The sequence below is a fragment of the Balaenoptera musculus genome, chromosome X (assembly GCF_009873245.2).
Source record: "Balaenoptera musculus isolate JJ_BM4_2016_0621 chromosome X, mBalMus1.pri.v3, whole genome shotgun sequence".
NCBI lineage: Eukaryota > Metazoa > Chordata > Mammalia > Artiodactyla > Balaenopteridae > Balaenoptera > Balaenoptera musculus.
In genome coordinates, this window is record NC_045806.1 from 126,560,380 (window position 1) to 126,577,489 (window position 17,110).

The 17,110-nt window shown below is 47.8% G+C and overlaps 1 protein-coding gene across 1 annotated transcript; it reads left to right on the forward strand.

Moving 5' to 3' along the window:
- The first annotated feature begins 595 nt into the window (after positions 1–595).
- GABRQ (gamma-aminobutyric acid type A receptor subunit theta) lies at positions 596–16,282 on the forward strand. The gene is made up of 9 exons (XM_036841029.1): positions 596–744; positions 2,807–2,895; positions 8,035–8,102; positions 9,757–9,977; positions 11,765–11,847; positions 12,419–12,556; positions 13,100–13,252; positions 14,472–14,715; positions 15,460–16,282. The coding sequence occupies exons 1-9, from the start codon at positions 596–598 to the stop codon at positions 16,280–16,282; spliced, it is 1,968 nt and encodes a 655-aa protein (XP_036696924.1).
- Positions 16,283–17,110: the final 828 nt, after the last annotated feature.

Sequence of the window (17,110 nt, forward strand, 5' to 3'; positions counted from 1 at the left end):
ACTCCTGGGCACACGGTCTTCCAAAAGAAACGCACACTTTGCATTTTTGCAGAGAGAAAGAGCAGGACCCACCGGGTGCCCTAGGTGTGGATGCATGCCCAGCCCCCCTGCAGCCGATTCCCCTCCCCCTCCCCCGGGCCGGCCCCGCCCCTGTCTGTGTCTGTTGCTAGCAGGGGGACGACTGCAGAGGCCCGAAGGGGCGGGGGCGGGCGGTGCGCTGGCTGCGGGCGGAGGCAAGAGCGCGCGCCTTTTTGTGCGGCTCCTGGCACATGCCGGATTGGTTCTGCCAGTGCTACCGTCGGAGTGGGCGGAGCCAGCCGGGCGCCAGCCTGGGTGGCCAGTCGCAGCCTGGAGCGGCCGCAGACGGAGCGCACCTCGCACCTGCCGGGCGCGTCCTGAGGGCGCTGCGTCGGGCAGAGGTACTGGAGGACTGCTCCCCCTGGGTCCTGGGCTCCGGTCCTAACCCCGCGCTCCCTGCTCCCCATACTCTCGCTACTGTCTCCTTAGAGGCGACTCCTAGCGACCCCGCAGCTCCCTCTCTCCCCGCACTGCCCACACCCCGTCCCTCTCCCCGGCGGCGGACGGCCGTAGCCACATGGGCATCCGTGGGACGCTGCGAGCCGCCGTGCTCCTGCTGCTCGTCAGAGCCTGGCTCGCGGAGGGCAACGACCTGAATCCCGCCCCGAAATTCCACTTCGAGCTCTCCTCCGCCGTGCCCGATGTCGTCCTGGACCTCTTCAAGTGGTAAGCGGGAGCCGCCAGGCTGGGCATGGCGGCGACAGGAGAGGACGGGTAGCCTCGGACCTCTTGGACGGAGCGGGCTGGGGAAGACTTGGACCCGGGCTCGCCGAGCCCTGGCGTGCGGGCTCTGCCTACAGGTCCCTGGAGGTTGGTGGGATGGAAGTGGGGGCCGCCGGGGGCCCTGTGCTTCAGCCCACCTGTTACTGCGGCGCCTGACCTGACAGAGCCCTGCGTGTGCCCAAACTGCAGCCCTGGGGGGTGGGGGGAAAGATGCTCTCACCCCAAGGTCTGCCATCCATCCCCCGGGACCAAGGCCCCTAGTAGCTTTTCCCAGTCACGTCCTTTGGCACCTGTAGGATTGGGGGATGGGGGTACAGGGTGATGAGAAATTCACAAAACATAGACAGTAGAGACACCTGTTTGAGTCTGGATTTTTTTTTCTATTCCATGAGGTGCGTGCGTGTGTTCCTGAATGTGTGTGTTGAGTAGTGAGGGACCTTTTCCGATGCTGCAAATAGAAATTATTGACTCAACCTCATCGTAGCCCAGACAGTGTGATCGGTGGCTGTGTAGCATATAACCTTGTGGCCTGAGATGGGTGCATTTTTGTACTTGCTTCCTGTGAAAACATTTGAAGATTAGCTGTTTGATTTCAAGTTTGTTTGGGTCTGCAAATAACTGAAGAGATGTTAAACAGTCAGGCTTTACATGTAGATCACATGGAAATGTGTATTTGTGGTGGCCACAGATCCTGAGCGCTGGCATATAGATAATGTGTGTGTGGTCCTAAACAGGCAGAAATGCGTTGCTTTAATTCAGGAATCATTCATGTGCACAGTTTGAAATTTTGTCATTAAAGATGATGAGATTTTTTTTAAAAGATGATTGAGAATAATTTTTTTAAATGGCAAACCAGAAATGAACATGTATTAGGAAAAGGGGGGATAGTTGGGCAAGGTTCCAGCAGACAGCTCTGCAATGTCCTCAACCCAACATACCAAACTGCGCTAGTGAACACGCACACACACACACACACACACACACACACACACACACACACGAGAGATTTGCAGAGGCTGATGTTCCATAGTCAATGCATCAAAGATCCTAAGAGTCATAGTGATGCCCAGGGCCTATTCTCATTCACATGCCCCTTTTGGGGAAAAGAGCCCCCCATGAAGGACTAGATGAATTGGGAGAGCACATCAGAGACTTCTGGAAAGGCCAGCTCTCTGCGGTGTTGCGCTGGGTCCATTTACATGTGCTCACCCAAGACACGTCTAGGCTGGAAGCACATGCTTAGCCAAAGAGATGCCTGCTCCAAGAATACATGTGTTTTTGAGGACAGCCCTGAACCCCAAGAATCAAAAATGGTGATTTATGAGGGTCATAAAACTCTGCTACATGAGCAAGGCTCTCTCTCTGTGTCATACGTAATATGCCAAGTCTTAGAAACAGAGGTGTACAAAAGCAAGATTCACATAGACGTGACAACAAAATGCTGGCCCTAGCCTAGGTAGGGGAAATGTGACTGAGCTAGAGAACATAGACTGGTGGGCTCAGCTCATGGGAGTACTGAGGGTGAAAGATGACCTTTCCTGGGGCAATCAGGTGCCCCTGGAAAGAGGACTCCCACCAACCTGGAAAGCTGCATCCAGGCTGATGGTAAAGTGGGGCTCCTTAGGGGGTTGAAGTAATACGTTTATGTGAGGGCTCACACCTGCCCACACCCTCTCCTCTCCACTTTCCCTACAGTTTCCCCCCACCCCCCCCAGTTCTGCCTGGTAACAAGGATCCAGTCTTTAGGCCCCACGCTTTGGATAAAAGCTGGGGAGGAGGAGGGGGAAAGAGGAGTCTGCGTCATGCTGTGCTTCTGGCTGACTCACTGCAGGGACGGAGGGGAGCGGGGAGAGACGTGTACATGTATGGCTGTATATGTCTGCATGTGTGCAGGAGGGAAGGCCCTGGCAAGTTGATGCCTGGGGTGCTCTTTGTTGTTTGTTTTCTGAGAAGCAGTGTGGCATTCACTGATGACCAATATTTACCAATGACTTCTCTGTTTCAGCAAAAATTGTGCAAATGAAGCTATGGTTCACAAGATTTTGGACAGGGTGCTGTCGAAATATGATGTCCGTCTGAGGCCCAATTTTGGAGGTAAGACACGTCCAGATACTAGAGCTGAGACACAACAAGCCAGCCCCACCCAGTGAGTTGACCAGGAGCAGTCCTCTAGACCGGACACTTGTGCCTCTCCAAACCCCACCTTCCCGACCCTGCAGAGACCTGTAGCAGAGCACTCCCAGGCCCCCAACCCCCAGGCCTTTCACTCTGCCCCTGGAATTTCTCCTACTTCTCTGCCTTCTAATGCAAGAGGCCTCTGCCCCCTCCACACTCCTTTACAGTGGCACGGAGCCTGAAGCACACTCCCTGGGGTGGCTGGAGAAGCACTAATCACACCAGGTGTGCTTCTCATGCTAGAGTTTTCTGCTCCATCTATGGGGAGGACACGTGTTCCACCTGTGAACACATTCTTTGCACCCTGGGCACTTACCCCATTCAGCTGGCTTAAAACTAAGGGCATGGTCTTCTCTGCCTAGTTTACTTCACCCACCTGGGTCCCAGGCACTTCTGCTTCTGGTCCCCCTCCCCAAGCCTTCAGCTCCTACCAGGTTCAGTTTATTCAACACACTGCAGTCAGCGTGATCTTTATGAATCCCACCTGATCACCTCAGGAACTTTTGATGGCTTTATTTAACTGCAAAATAAAATCTAAACTCCTTAGCCTAGCACTCAGATCTTAAGCACAAAGATGAGAAATGACAAGGAAACTGAAATACAAACCTCCAGGAAGCCAATACATCAATTTCTCCTCTTATTTCTGCCTAGCCTCACCTCCCCCCACCCCTGGCTTTGGAAAGGGTGACTGGCTTCCATCACACAGCTTTAAAGTGACAGGCAACCTTCCCCGACCCCACAGAACAGGAATAGCATTCTCTGGCTGAAGGGACGCCCAAGAAACCTAGACCAAGGACAGACAAGAGGAAGGGTGCATTAAATAGACGTTAGTCACATTTTGGCTCAAAGGAAGCAGAGAAAGAGCTAAAAAATAGGGCTCCTAAGTCAGAGAAAGCACTCTCCTTCCTGCAGGTGGTAGAACTAGACATCGAACCTAAAGGGTTAATGAATGCTAATATTCACATTTGTACCTATGAATAGAGGTCTTCTGAATACACAAAGCCTCCACCCTAAAGGGCACACAGCTGTTAGCACTTGCCTTTGTGCTAGACCACTGAGGGCTCTGTGATTTGCCTAGGGAGCCCCCTTGAAAACCAAGTTGATCGCCCTATGCCCTAGGTTTGGAGGTGGGACATTTGACTGGTATCCCATTTGCTGCTTTGCTTCCTCCAAGTGTGAGGGCAGAAGGCCGTGCAGTCCCTGGACCCAAGGTGAGTGTGCACTGGGGACTGGGAGGCTGGAGTGGAGAGGGCAGAAGGTAAGTTCGTTCATTATAGGAATTCAGGTGTTAGGGCACAGCGAGCACTCCATTGCATGACACTGGTTTTGGACCAGTTGCACCAAGCAACAGTGGGTGTCAAGGGTGTAGCTGTTACATTTTCTCCATTCATTGTTTTCCTATTTCTCAGCAAAGGCTAACCAACAGCCATTCAAGTACATCAAGCACATTCTCCCCACTGCTTCAGGTTGCCATCTCTGCAGGCATCCGGGGCTATGGGGACAGAACAGAGGCAAGGACCACCCTCTGGGGATTGTCAGGTGAGGCTGGCCAATGGTATCTCCAAGGCACCCCACCGCCATTTTTTTAGCTAACTTGGATTTGTTTACACCTGATGCCTAACCTCCTGGGTTACCTAAGCTTTATGGGCATGCAGACCTGGGGAGTATGGGAATAGCTGGGTCCCCAGTTTGGCCAAACAGTAGATGAAGGTGGGAGGGCAAGGACAATGCAGGACCTTCTAGCATTTAGACAGAAGGAGGAACTACAGGCTCTAAGTCTGGGGCTGTTTTATTGGGTGGCGGGGAGGCAGTCAATTGGAGAGCTGGGCCAGGGGGTTTAGAGTTGGGGTAGCCCATGACTCCCACTAGACACAGAGTCAAATTTCCCTCTGTGTCTGAAGTTAAGTAGAGTTTCAGAGCTTAACACGCAGGCCCACATGCCCCCACATGCAGAGACATGACCTAACTGTGGTTAGGTTCAAATGGGAGACATTACTTCCTTGAGAAGAGAAGGAGGATGAAGAGGAGGAGGAGGGGCCAGGGAAAGTTAACAAAGCTGCTTCTTTCTGAGCAAGAGAAGTGGGACTCCATAGTGCTGCAAAAGGCAGGCCCCTAAGGACTTTGCTTAGCCCATCACCTGGTATGACATAGGTGTGGAGTGAAGGAATAAATGGGACATCTTCATCATTCCTTCATTTACCTCCTCTTCCTCTGCTACTCTGATGGATGCGAGGGAGGAAGTAGAGTTGGGGTAGCAAAGTTTCCAAGAGGGAGGGAAGTGATTACCCCCTCCCACTTTTTCTGCCTTCCTGAGTCCATCAGGAAGGACAGCGACGGGATATGGGACAGAGGCCATCACCCCAGAGATAGCATTTAGATACCTGACCTGGAAGCATCTTGTTCCCCTCTGTTATCCTTGTAAGGATGTGGGATATCTTAGCTAAGCTCTTGTTCTGACCACTACTAGCACATAAGGTATTCCCTCCTAATTTAGGTGGATAAATTAGAAAAAGATCCCAGGTCCCCTTCCTCCAGGCCACAATCCTGGGCCAAGACTCATGCCTTGGTGAGGGGAATGTGGACTGCACTTCAGTTCTCACTTGCCTCTTCAACTGGGAGTCTTTGGACAAAGCTGAGCCCCGGCACTTTAGGGTTCGGGTCCCCAGGATTCTGCTGTAAGTGATTGGATTGCCTGAGTGACACAGAATGGTCTAGGATTATAAGTTTGACACTAGAGTGAGGTAGTTGAGGGGATGACTGCCTGGCCCTTCTGGGGCTTGTTGCCTGCGTAACACAGCCTCCATCCTCATCTAAACGCATGTGGGGAGTCTGAAAGGCTGTAATAAAAAAAAACTGCCTTTCTAGAAACCCCTGTCACTACATAGCGATCATTCACAATAGCTGTGAATGCTATGCCTTCACACAGAGGCCCATTTACTTCTCAGCTGCCATTCATACGTGGATTCCCAATAGCACTTTGCAGCTCAGCTTCTAGGCAGCCAGCCTGCAGTGAAGCCAGCAGGCTGAATTGGAAGCGTCACACGTGTTTCCATAACAGCAACGTGATGTAATACACATAGAATAATGGCTTAGCTGTGAGGCCCAGTGAAGAGAGTTTTGAGTCAATGAGGAAACAATTAAAATGTATTTTTCCACAGTACTTTATAGTTTAGTACATATTTGCACATCCATTATCACATTTGAATGGGCAGCACTAACACCTAGTCCTGAAAAAGAAAGCCAGGAGGCAGAAACAGAGACACACACACACACACACACATGCACGCATGCACATGTACACGCACAAATTCAATCACAGTTACATATTAACACACACAAACACCCTCACCCATGTACTCACATGAACACACAAATTCACTCACACACATATACACCCTCAATACACTAACACACATGCTCACACATTTGCATACACACATGAACATGTTCATACATTCATTCTCACACAAACATGCTCACATACACAAACACACTCACAAAATCATTCACACACCCACATACATCCACATGCTCATGCTCATGCATTCACTTATACTTGCACACAAACATCCCCACACATACAAACACAAATTCACTCACACACATAGACACACACACTCACACATGCTTTGTCATTCACACACATGAACATACCCACATGTTCACTCACACATGCACACACACACAAACATGTCGACACATTTACCAACTCAGAAACACACGCACCTGACATGCTCACACATTCACTCATACCTGTATAGTGACATGCTAACACATATGAATATGCTCATGGGTTCACTTGCACGTCAGCATGGTCACACACTCACTCACACACAAACACACTCACACATTCAGCCACACTCACATGGACAAGTTCACAGATTTTCTCAAGCACATAAGCATGCTTACATACACCCACACTTACACACTCACAGTTATAAGTGTGATGGGTGTGAGTGTAGAAGTGTAATCATTTATCACACTTATCACTTGCATGTGAACAAGGTCACACACACAAATACATTCACATATTCACACAATGAACATGCTCACTCACACATACATACACCCATAAGTTCACTTACATTCCCAAACACAGCTTTACACACACAAACATAATCATGCATTCACTCACACATGGACATGCTCACAAATACACTAACAAGTGAACAGGCTCACGCAAATAACCTACATATTCACGCCCACACAATACACTCAAATACACACACATGCTGACACATTCATTCACCCAGAAATGTGCTCACACATTCACTTATACAGAAACATGCTCACATACATGAAAACACTCACAAATTCACTCACACACATACAAACAAGGTCACAAACACACCCATGTTCACACATTCCCTTGCACATTAACAAGCTCACATACACTCACACAGTCACACATTCTCTCATACGTGATCACACAAACACATTCACTCATAATTCACTCCCACACAACACACTCAAGCATACAAACATGCTCATGCCTTCTCTCACACACAGACATGCTCACATACACTCATGTGCACACTGACACATTCACCTGCACATGAATACACGCACAGATTTACTCAGGTATGTGAACATGCTCACATACACTCATGCACACAGCTCACGCATTCATTCACACAAAAACACACACTCGCTCACACATGGACACACTCACATGAACTCACACAAATATGCTCATGCGCACCACAAATCTTGCTTTGGGGCTCATTGCTCTTAAGTTTTTTATCAAGAAAACGTTTAGAAAAAGAGTGCTTCATTCCCTTATTTTTTTCTTCATTTTGGCCTGACCCTTTCTTTTCAGCATATTGTGAGCCAGGCCCTACCCTAAGTGCTTGGCTTGCATTAACTATGAGATAAGTGCTATCATTATTCCCATTTTACTCATGAGGAAACTAAGCTCAGAGAGGTTAGGTAGTTTATTCAAGGTCACATAGCTAGTAAGTGCCAAAATGGGGTTCAAAGTTCAGGCAGTCTGGCTCCTGAGTCCATGTTTTACCCTTTTTCCTACCCTGCATGTAATAGTGTCTTCCTGTATTGTAGGTGCCCCTGTGCCAGTGGGAGTATCTATCTATGTCTCCAGTATTGAACAGATCTCAGAAATGACTATGGTAAGTGTGTCAGCTCCAGCCATGAGACAAGGAGCAGGGTCATAAGCCTGTTGTTCTGACCTGCAGCAGAGGCCACATGGAGGAACACAGTAGGTTTTGGAAACTACAGCCACCTGAAATTAAAAATAAATAAATCCAGATGTATTACAGACATAAAAGTGAACGGCTTATGATGTTTTTAAAATATAATATAGGTTATTCTTTTAGTGTCTTTGAGATAGGTAAGGACTTTTTAAAAAAGATACAGAAAACACAAACTATAAAAAGAAATACTGGTAACTAGACTATATTAATATTCTCTTTAGCCAAAACTTCTGGCACTTCTGTTTTGCAAAATAAAAAAGCAAAACTTGAGTATGACAAGTTTGAAAGGATAATTCAGATTGGACTAAAATATTTGCAACACAAAGGACTGGTATTGAAAATACACATAATTCCTGTGAATTAATAAGAAGAATATTTTTATTTTTTTAACATCTTTATTGGAGTATAATTGCTTTACAATGGTGTGTTAGTTTCTGCTGTATAACAAAGTGAATCAGCTATACATATACATATATCCCCATATCCCCTCCCTCTTGTGTCTCCCTCCCACCCTCCCTATCCCACCCCTCTAGGTGGTCACAAAGCACCGAGCTGATCTCCCTGTGCTATGCGGCTGCTTCCCACTAGCTATCTATTTTACATTTGGTAGTATATATAAGTCCATGTCACTCTCTCACTTTGTCCCAGCTTACCCTTCGCCCTCCCCGTGTCCTCAAGTCCATTCTCTACGTCTGCATCTTTATTCCTGAGGAGAATATTTTTAAAGCAATAGAAAAATGATCAGAAAATTTAAACAAGAACTTCACTTTTGTGAAGAAAACCAAGTAGCAGATAAACTTATGAAAAGATGCTTGACTTTATTATTAATCAGTGAAATGCAAAATAAGACCACAGTGAGAACCCATTACATATCCACCAGACTAGCAAAAAGTCAAAAGTCAGACAATACCAATGTTGGCAAGGCAGGAGCATTGGGAACTCTTATCTGCACTTTATAGGGGTATAAACTGGAATTTTGCTTTATAGTTTTTATTTCATTGCGATTTTGATATGTATGGTGTCATCACATAATAATACACGTAGTATATTCATATAAGGGAATAGTATCCAGCAGTGCAAGTGAACAAATTTTAATTACACACATCCACCTGAGCAAACACACAAACACAATGTTGAGTGAAAGAAGCAACTTATGAATACATAGAGTGTGATTCCATTCAGAAAAAAACTTTAAATAAGTCCAACTAAGCAATATGTTTCTTAGAAATAGATAGACAATAAAACTTAGGAAAACATAGAGAAAAAATAGAAAAAGCAAGGGATTATTATCATTAAAATCTAAGATAATGGTTACTGCTGGGAGGTGTGGGAAATATGTTCTGCAAGAGACACGTTGAAGATTGATAGTTATTGGGAACGTTCTATTTCTTAACCTGAATTTTAATTATATGGGGCTCGTTTTATTATTCGTAACATTGAACACTCTTACATATGTTTCGTTACGCATCTATATTTAGGATGTATTTCATACACCTGCATACACACAAACACTGAGGACAGAAAGCTGGGCAACCTCACTTACAACTAGGATTTACCTTTCTTTCCTCAGGACTATACTATTACAATGTTTTTTCATCAGACCTGGAAAGATCCACGTTTAGCATACCATGAGACCAATCTGAACCTGACCCTGGACTATCAGATGCTTGAGAAGTTGTGGGTCCCTGACTGCTACTTTCTAAATAGCAAGGATGCTTTTGTGCATGATGTGACTGTGGAAAATCGCGTGTTTCAGCTTCAGCCAGATGGAACGGTGCGGTATGGCATCCGGTGAGTTTCCCCAGGGACCTGGGGATCACCGTGACAGCCTACCTTCTTCCCACTAATTATCCCATGAACACACTCCAAGGGACACACAGAGGAGCCCACTGCTTTCCAAATCTCTCTTTCACTGCCCCCCTCACTCAGTAGTCAAAGTGGAACCTTCAGAGTTTCCCACAGCCATCCTTGGCTGTCCTGTCCCCATGCCTTGGCTTATGCTGTTGCTTCTGTCTGGAATGACCCGTTCCTCTTTCCACAAGTCTGAAGCTTTCCCATCCTTCAGTCCCTAATTCAAATGCCCTCTTTGTCAAGAAATCATCTTTGATACTCTCAACTGGAAGAGCTCTCCCTTGCCTTAGCATTGAATGTATATTCTGTTAATTATTTGTGTCTTTTCTCTCCCATGCAGTGAAGGAGGGGGACTGGTCCCTGCCATTGATCATATATGCAACATGCAGGGGACCCAAGGGTGCGCAGTGTGCGTCTATTGCCTATGGCTTTGTACAAACAGAATGTGTGCACACTGGAGCTCCTCACTGGCCTATTTATAGCATAGCAGACGGTCACCAAAGCCCTCCGCACAGCCTCATCTCTTACAAACCGTCTCTTAAGACAAGCATGAGACATAAATTTAGCTCAGAAAATTTCTCCAAGAGGTAGCTACTAGGGTACAGCTCTTTCTCTGGATCTCTTTCTCTGGGGTGCTCTTGCTGTATCCCTTTGTTTCCCTCTTCTTTCTCCATCCACTTTCCCATGGACCAAGGCACTGGAGTCAGAGAACAACAAAGCTTACAGGGAACAGGTCACTGGTCACAAAGGGGGCCTCAGCTGATTAATGTTCATGTAGAATTCACAGAAGGGAGAGAAATACACACACACACACACACACACACACACTACCCACTGTACAAAATGGAAATCACTTCAAGAGTTGAAAGGGACAAGGGTGGTATCAGCAACTGGGAAAGGCAGGACAAGGAAGGGGCCAGAGCTTTCCAGCTGGGGCTGCAAAGAACTTTTCTAATTATCCTCTTCCCCATTGTTCACTTCTCCCACTTCCCCAGGTCTTCCAAGATCCCTCCTCAGATTCCTCTCTTGGACCTACCACGTGACAACTTGAAGTCCCATTCCATAGCTCACCTCAGATATATTAATCCCTCCTATCCATTTACACCCACTGGCATTTTGCTAAGCCCCAGTACCCTCATAAGCCGATGCACAGAGATGGGATTGCTGCCGGAGCAGCTCCCATGGCCAAAGGTAGGCCGGGGCCACTGCCCACATTGGTACCCGCACGCCACACACAGGCACTCCACATCAGATCTGGTGCTTCAGCTGCTTCAGTGTAGCGGTTTCCTCCTGACAGCTTTGCTGCTCCTTCAGCAAGAAAGTCCTCTTTCTGTCTCTGCATTCAGTTTCCTCAAGGACCCTTCCCATTCTGACACCCTGAGGTTTCCTGACATGCCATACATCTGTTGTCATCTGTGTAAGTCCTACCAGACTTTTGGGTGTCTTTGTCACATACAAATTCCCTCTCTCCTCCTTACACAACTGCAACTCATCTTTCCTCTAGGAGGGAAGGAAGAGTGAGGGGTGGGGGCGGAGTGGGGAGGAGAAAGAAGGAAAGAAGAAAGGGAGGGAAGGAGGTCCCAGCTCTAAGGTGGGCAGTGTGGGAAGGTGTTAGGTGGGTCAGTCCTTGGGGTGCCTCTCCCCACCCCACCCCTTCAGTTTTCTCAGGAACAGTTACTTGCCTGGGCTTGACTCACTTTTCTCTTCCTTTTGCTTTTCCTTTGCAGACTCACCACCACAGCAGCTTGTTCCATGAATCTGCAAAAATTCCCTCTGGACAAGCAGACCTGCAAGCTGGAGGTGGAAAGCTGTACGTATGTCTCCCAAGGCCCCTTTTTTCCCTACCTGGGGTTGGGGCCATGAGGAAGCCAAAGGCAAACTTGACAGCGAGAGGGCCTGCATATCTCCCCTACTCCCTTCCTCCCCCATTTCTCTCTCTCCCAGATAGATAGATAGATAGATAGATAGATAGATAGATAGATAGATAGATAGATAGATAGATAGATAGATAGATAGATAGATAGAGACAGAGAGACAGAGAGACAGACAGAGAGGGGTATATATACATATGGTATCAGGGAGAAGGTGGCCTTTAGGCTATAAAGAGTCCCATAGGGAAATGTGCCTAGCTATGGGAAAATTGTGCACAAGCTAATGGGTAGGAGCACATCTCTTTGCTGTGCTTTCCTTCCTGGATAAGAAACTTCAAACTGAGAGTTCTCTTTCCATGTGCCCCCCTTCCCTATGCTCAGACCCACAAAACACAAAGGTACCCCAATATTGCAGGTTCCAACTATCCTTTGGTTTTCACAAGTTCCTCTGGTGTGAAATCTGCCTATGCCTGCTTTCTGAGATTAACTCTGTTTCCTTCCCCCTCCTAGATGGCTACACAGTTGAAGACATCCTATTATACTGGGAAGGCAATGGGAATGCCATCCAGGGTACTGAGAAGCTGCACATCCCTCAGTTCAGCTTCCTGGGAAAGACGATGACTAGCAAAGAGGTGTTTTTCTACACAGGTGGGTCTGACCCCCTCCTTCTCTCCTATCTCCTGTCTCTTTTGTACCCTAGGAAACTCCTGGTGACCTCTGCCTTTGACCTCTAGACTCTCTTCTTCCTTCTTTCCTATTCCGTTCTTGTTCTGGACACCTTCCAAAGCCCCCTTCATAAAGTCCCAATGGCTTACCCTCTGCCAATGAGGAAATGTGCGTGGAAACAGTTGGCCAGGTTTGACACTCCACAGGCCTCCTTCCAGGGCCAGCCTCTCCCCTTCCATCTGTTGTAGCTTTGAAATATCTCATGTCTCTCCCATCTCAACTTCAGTTGACATGGAGAAAGTGAGGAAGGAAGGAAGAGATAGCAGACCTGCTACGCCATATGGGCCTGCTGACACATGCCATTGTCACTGGCCTTTAGGCAGCAAATGGGGTCAGGTCTGCATACTGCCAAGACTGGAATATTAGAGGCTGAACTGGCCATTGGTTTCCCCTCCATCATCCTCTACTTTACTCTGAAAATCCCCTCAGCCCTACCACCCTAATACCAGTGTGTCTCCCTGCCAGGTTCCTATGTGCGCCTGATAGTGAGGTTCCTGGTCAAGAGGGAAGTCACCAGCTACCTTGTGCAGATCTATTGGCCTACTGTCCTCACCACTGTTGTTTCCTGGATATCATTTTGGATGAACTATGAATCCTCTGCAGCCAGGGTGTCAGTAGGTAGGTCCTGTTCCCATCCCAGGAAGGAACCTGGGTTGTCTTGCTCAGAAAAAAGTTGAGAGTAAGGAACAGTGTGTGACTGCACAGGCAACGAAACAAGATGGGACCTAACAGGCACGCTACAGGTGCCCAGCCAATCCACAGCAGAGAGACCAACATTGGAGACAGATGTGAAAAAAACATCAGGGTTGGGATCTTGGTATGTTGGGTCCAAAGTACCAGAATTCATTATTTGCTGGATACATAAATGAATGGACAAGTCACAAATTTAGACCAGAAATGCAACACAATAAACATTGATTAAGCAACATATCAAAATGCCCAATTAGGCAGCAGAGGGCTTCTAGATGAGCTGCCCCTGGCAAGTGTCTAATGGAATGCTGAGACAAATGCTATCAGAGTCCAGAGGAGGAAATGACCCAGGTAATGACCCAGGTCTTATCGGCTAAAACTGCACCAAGAAAGTATTGCTCAAACTGGGTTTTGAGGACTTCCAGGAGGGTGCCTGGAGCACAAGCTGGGGAAGTGGGGAGAGTAGCAGAAAGACAGCTTGGGCTGACTTGGGAAGCACTTGCAATTCCATTTTAAGCAGTTGGAACTTCATGTATAAGCAACGGGGAGCATCAAAGGCTTTTTTTTTTTTAAAGGCTTTTGAGCAGTACCAAGGAGGGGCCTAAAGAGATCAGCTCCCAAATTTATTTGGTCCCACTCTTCAGAATGCCTGTGTATCCCAGACCCTGGTCTGCTTTCTCCTTCACCGTCTTTGGGGCAGACTTTTCAGCCTCCTTCTTTAGAAGCACACGCTAGGCTAAACCTTTATATTTATGTAATATTTTAGGGGTCACAAAACCTTCTGAGGGATGGACTACAGGAAAGCTTACATACTAGCAGGCAAAAGGGGAAAGGACCATCATAGGGCAAAACGGGGCTGGACGTGTAAATCACTGTGAAACCATGGCTGGAGATTTTTGACTTGATCCTAAGAGCAATGGGAAATCACTAAACTATTGAAGTACAGGATGGGTGTAAAGATGGGGGAGGAGAAGCAAAGACAGCAACTGAGCCAGGGCCCTAAGCCTGGTAAGCTAAAGGCCTTTTGCTGAGGGCCCTCCCAGTCTCAGAGATGGCCTTTGCTCCCTTCCAGTGGGATGTGGGCCTGATGGCTTGCCAAGAACTTCAGCCACCTGAGGGGACTAACCCTGTGCTATATTGTTTATAGGTTTGACTTCAATGCTCATCCTGAACGCCATCAACTCACATCTGCGGAATAAACTCCCCCAATTTTCCTGTATCAAGGCCATTGACATCTATATGGTCGTATGCTTCTTCTTCGTGTTCCTGTCCTTGCTAGAATACGTCTACATCAACTATCTTTTCTACAGCCGAAGAGGACCTCAGCGCTCTCAGAGGCAACTCAGAAGAGCCCAAAGAGTCATGGCCCGCTACCGCTACCAAGAGGCGATGCAGGTTTGGCTTTTTGACTGACAATCTGCTTTCCTTGAGCACTTCTTAAACCTAAGATTAGCACTTGACCCTTTCAAATTCCTTAGCTCCTTTAATCCTCATACAACACACACACACACACACACACCCACGCACACGGACACGCACACACGCACACACACACACTCCAGATAAGAAAGAAGTAGAACAATTTATCGTCACTCCTTTATAGGTTGAGTCATTGTCCAAGGTCATAAGTGGCAGAGCTAGATTTCCCAAGACCTTTGGGCTTCACATCCGGTCTACTTAGCATGCCTCCAATGGCAGGCAATGGAGCCAGAGGGAAAGGGAACACAGGGAAGCTGAAAGGAAGAGACACCAGAGAGGCTGACCTAACCCTCCTTCCTTTGCTCTTTTGACTCCGAAAGCCATGCTGAGTCTTTTGCTGCTGGCAGTACGTTAATGTCCCTCCTTTACAGGGAACTTACCCCCACCTGCCTGAGGAGGTCTTGCCTCTGTCCACTACACAGCACTCCAGAGGGAGCAGCTGCCCCAGGGGGGCAGCAAGAGCCATGAACTTCCCTTGCATGCTAACAGCCTCTCGGTCCTGTTCCTCAGCACCTTGCACACAAGAGACCCCAGGAAGAAGAGGTGGCTTTCTCAGTGGAAGAGCCCATCAGTCATGTTACAAGTGCTCATGAGGAAAGTCCCCCACCCCCATGCTCCCCGAAAGTGATTGTTCATGCAGCATTCGACCTCATGAGTCTATCCACTGTCTCCTTAAAGGATGACCAGTTTCACGTAGAAGATGAAAATGGCTCTCCTCCCTCCAGACGGGTGTGGGCTGGCCTAGCAAGCCAAGAAAGCCTCGGCTCTTTAGCCTCCATCTCAGAACAGGCACCTCTGGCTTCCTCAGAAAGCCTCAGCTCACTGTCTTCTCTCTCGGACCAGTCCTGGCTGGCCACTGCAGAAAGCCTGAGTGACCTCCCGTCCACCTCAGAGCAGGCCGTGCCCAGCTATGGCATTCACGTTAATGGTATTGATACTGATGACAGTGTTATTCCTACTGAAATCCGCAACCGTGCCGAGGCCCATGGCCGTGCTGAGACCTGTGACCCAGAAGACCCTGAAGAGAGCTCCGACTCCAATGAGAGCCAAGACCATGGCCCCAGTAGGAAGCATCTGCTTGTCCACGGCTGGAGGCGTGTGCAAGAAGCAAACTACGAACTTGAGGAGATCCGTAACACCCTTGATGAGATCCATAGCACCCTTCATGACATTCGTAGCTTGCCTGATGACGTCAGAGTTGAGAGTGGCTACCTGGACCTTGAGAAGCAACTCAAGTGTAATGTTGACAGTACCTGGAGCCTTTATGGTAATGTTATGGGCTTTGATCCAGACAAGAACAGTAACTCGGAGTCTGATGACGGTTCCCCCCCAAGCCCTGGGTGCTCCTTCAGTAAAGGGTTCTCTTCCAAGCTCTTTCACCCTGACTACATCCCTAAGGTCGACCGGTGCTCCCGGCTCCTCTTCCCTCTTGCCTTTGTGGTGTTCAACATTGTTTACTGGGTGTACCATATCTATTAGTTCCATAGTGTCCCAGAGTGACACTATGCTCCTTTCGGTTCCGTTTTACCTTCTTTTCTTTTTTCATTTTACTTTGTGGTTATTTGGGCAGTTGAATCAGTTCCACCTTTCTCTTTATAAACATGAGGTGGGGAGTAGTTGGAAAGGTTGTGTTCTGGCTGGAAGGAAAGGGATTGAGGAGGAGTTGGAGGTAAATAGCACATTGATTTCCCTTTTCTTCAGAATAGTATCACGTTTTCAAAGCCTTCTAACATCTAATAAGCACAGAAAAGCCCCCTGGAAATGGAAATGTTTAGAAGACAGAGAGCAGCCAGGCTGGGGGACAGAAAGGATCCAAGCCCTGTACACAAAAACATTTCTGGGGGCTTTTCTGTCCCACTGAAGTGTTGAGTTTTCTTTTTCATTACTTTTTTCTTGTTTTGTTTTGGTTTTTTTTCCTCCTAGGGATTATGGTCCTTGCTCACCCTCTGCTTAGGGTTTTACAGGAGAAAGCCACACTGGCTTGGGGAAGGGCTAGCCATCTTTTACAAATGCAGGCGGCTGGCTTTGGGGAACTTGGGGGATTTTGAAAGTGCCTTTCCCCCACTTTTTTTTCTGTTGTATTTTGAGTGTGGTGTTGTGGTGCGGGGTTGGGAATGGAATGTGGGTGGGTGGGTAGGGGTGCTGAGTGAAATGTCAGGGTAAGTGAGAGAGCATGTTCCCAGCAGGAGCTCGCAGAGGGTGAATGATGTTGGGTTGGAGATTCCTCAGATTGAGGCAGCATCTTTGGAGGGATTGGAACTTCTCTTGCGTATATTTCTGCTTCAGAATGCTTGACAATGGGGACTC

Bases quoted from the DNA above. Each gene is read 5' to 3' on its own strand.
- GABRQ (XM_036841029.1), top strand. From the start codon at position 596: ATGGGCATCCGTGGGACGCTGCGAGCCGCCGTGCTCCTGCTGCTCGTC. The intron at 745-2,806 runs GTAAGCGGGAGC...TCTCTGTTTCAG, and splicing joins GTCCTGGACCTCTTCAAGTG to CAAAAATTGTGCAAATGAAG. The intron at 11,848-12,418 runs GTACGTATGTCT...TCCCCCTCCTAG, and splicing joins CAAGCTGGAGGTGGAAAGCT to ATGGCTACACAGTTGAAGAC.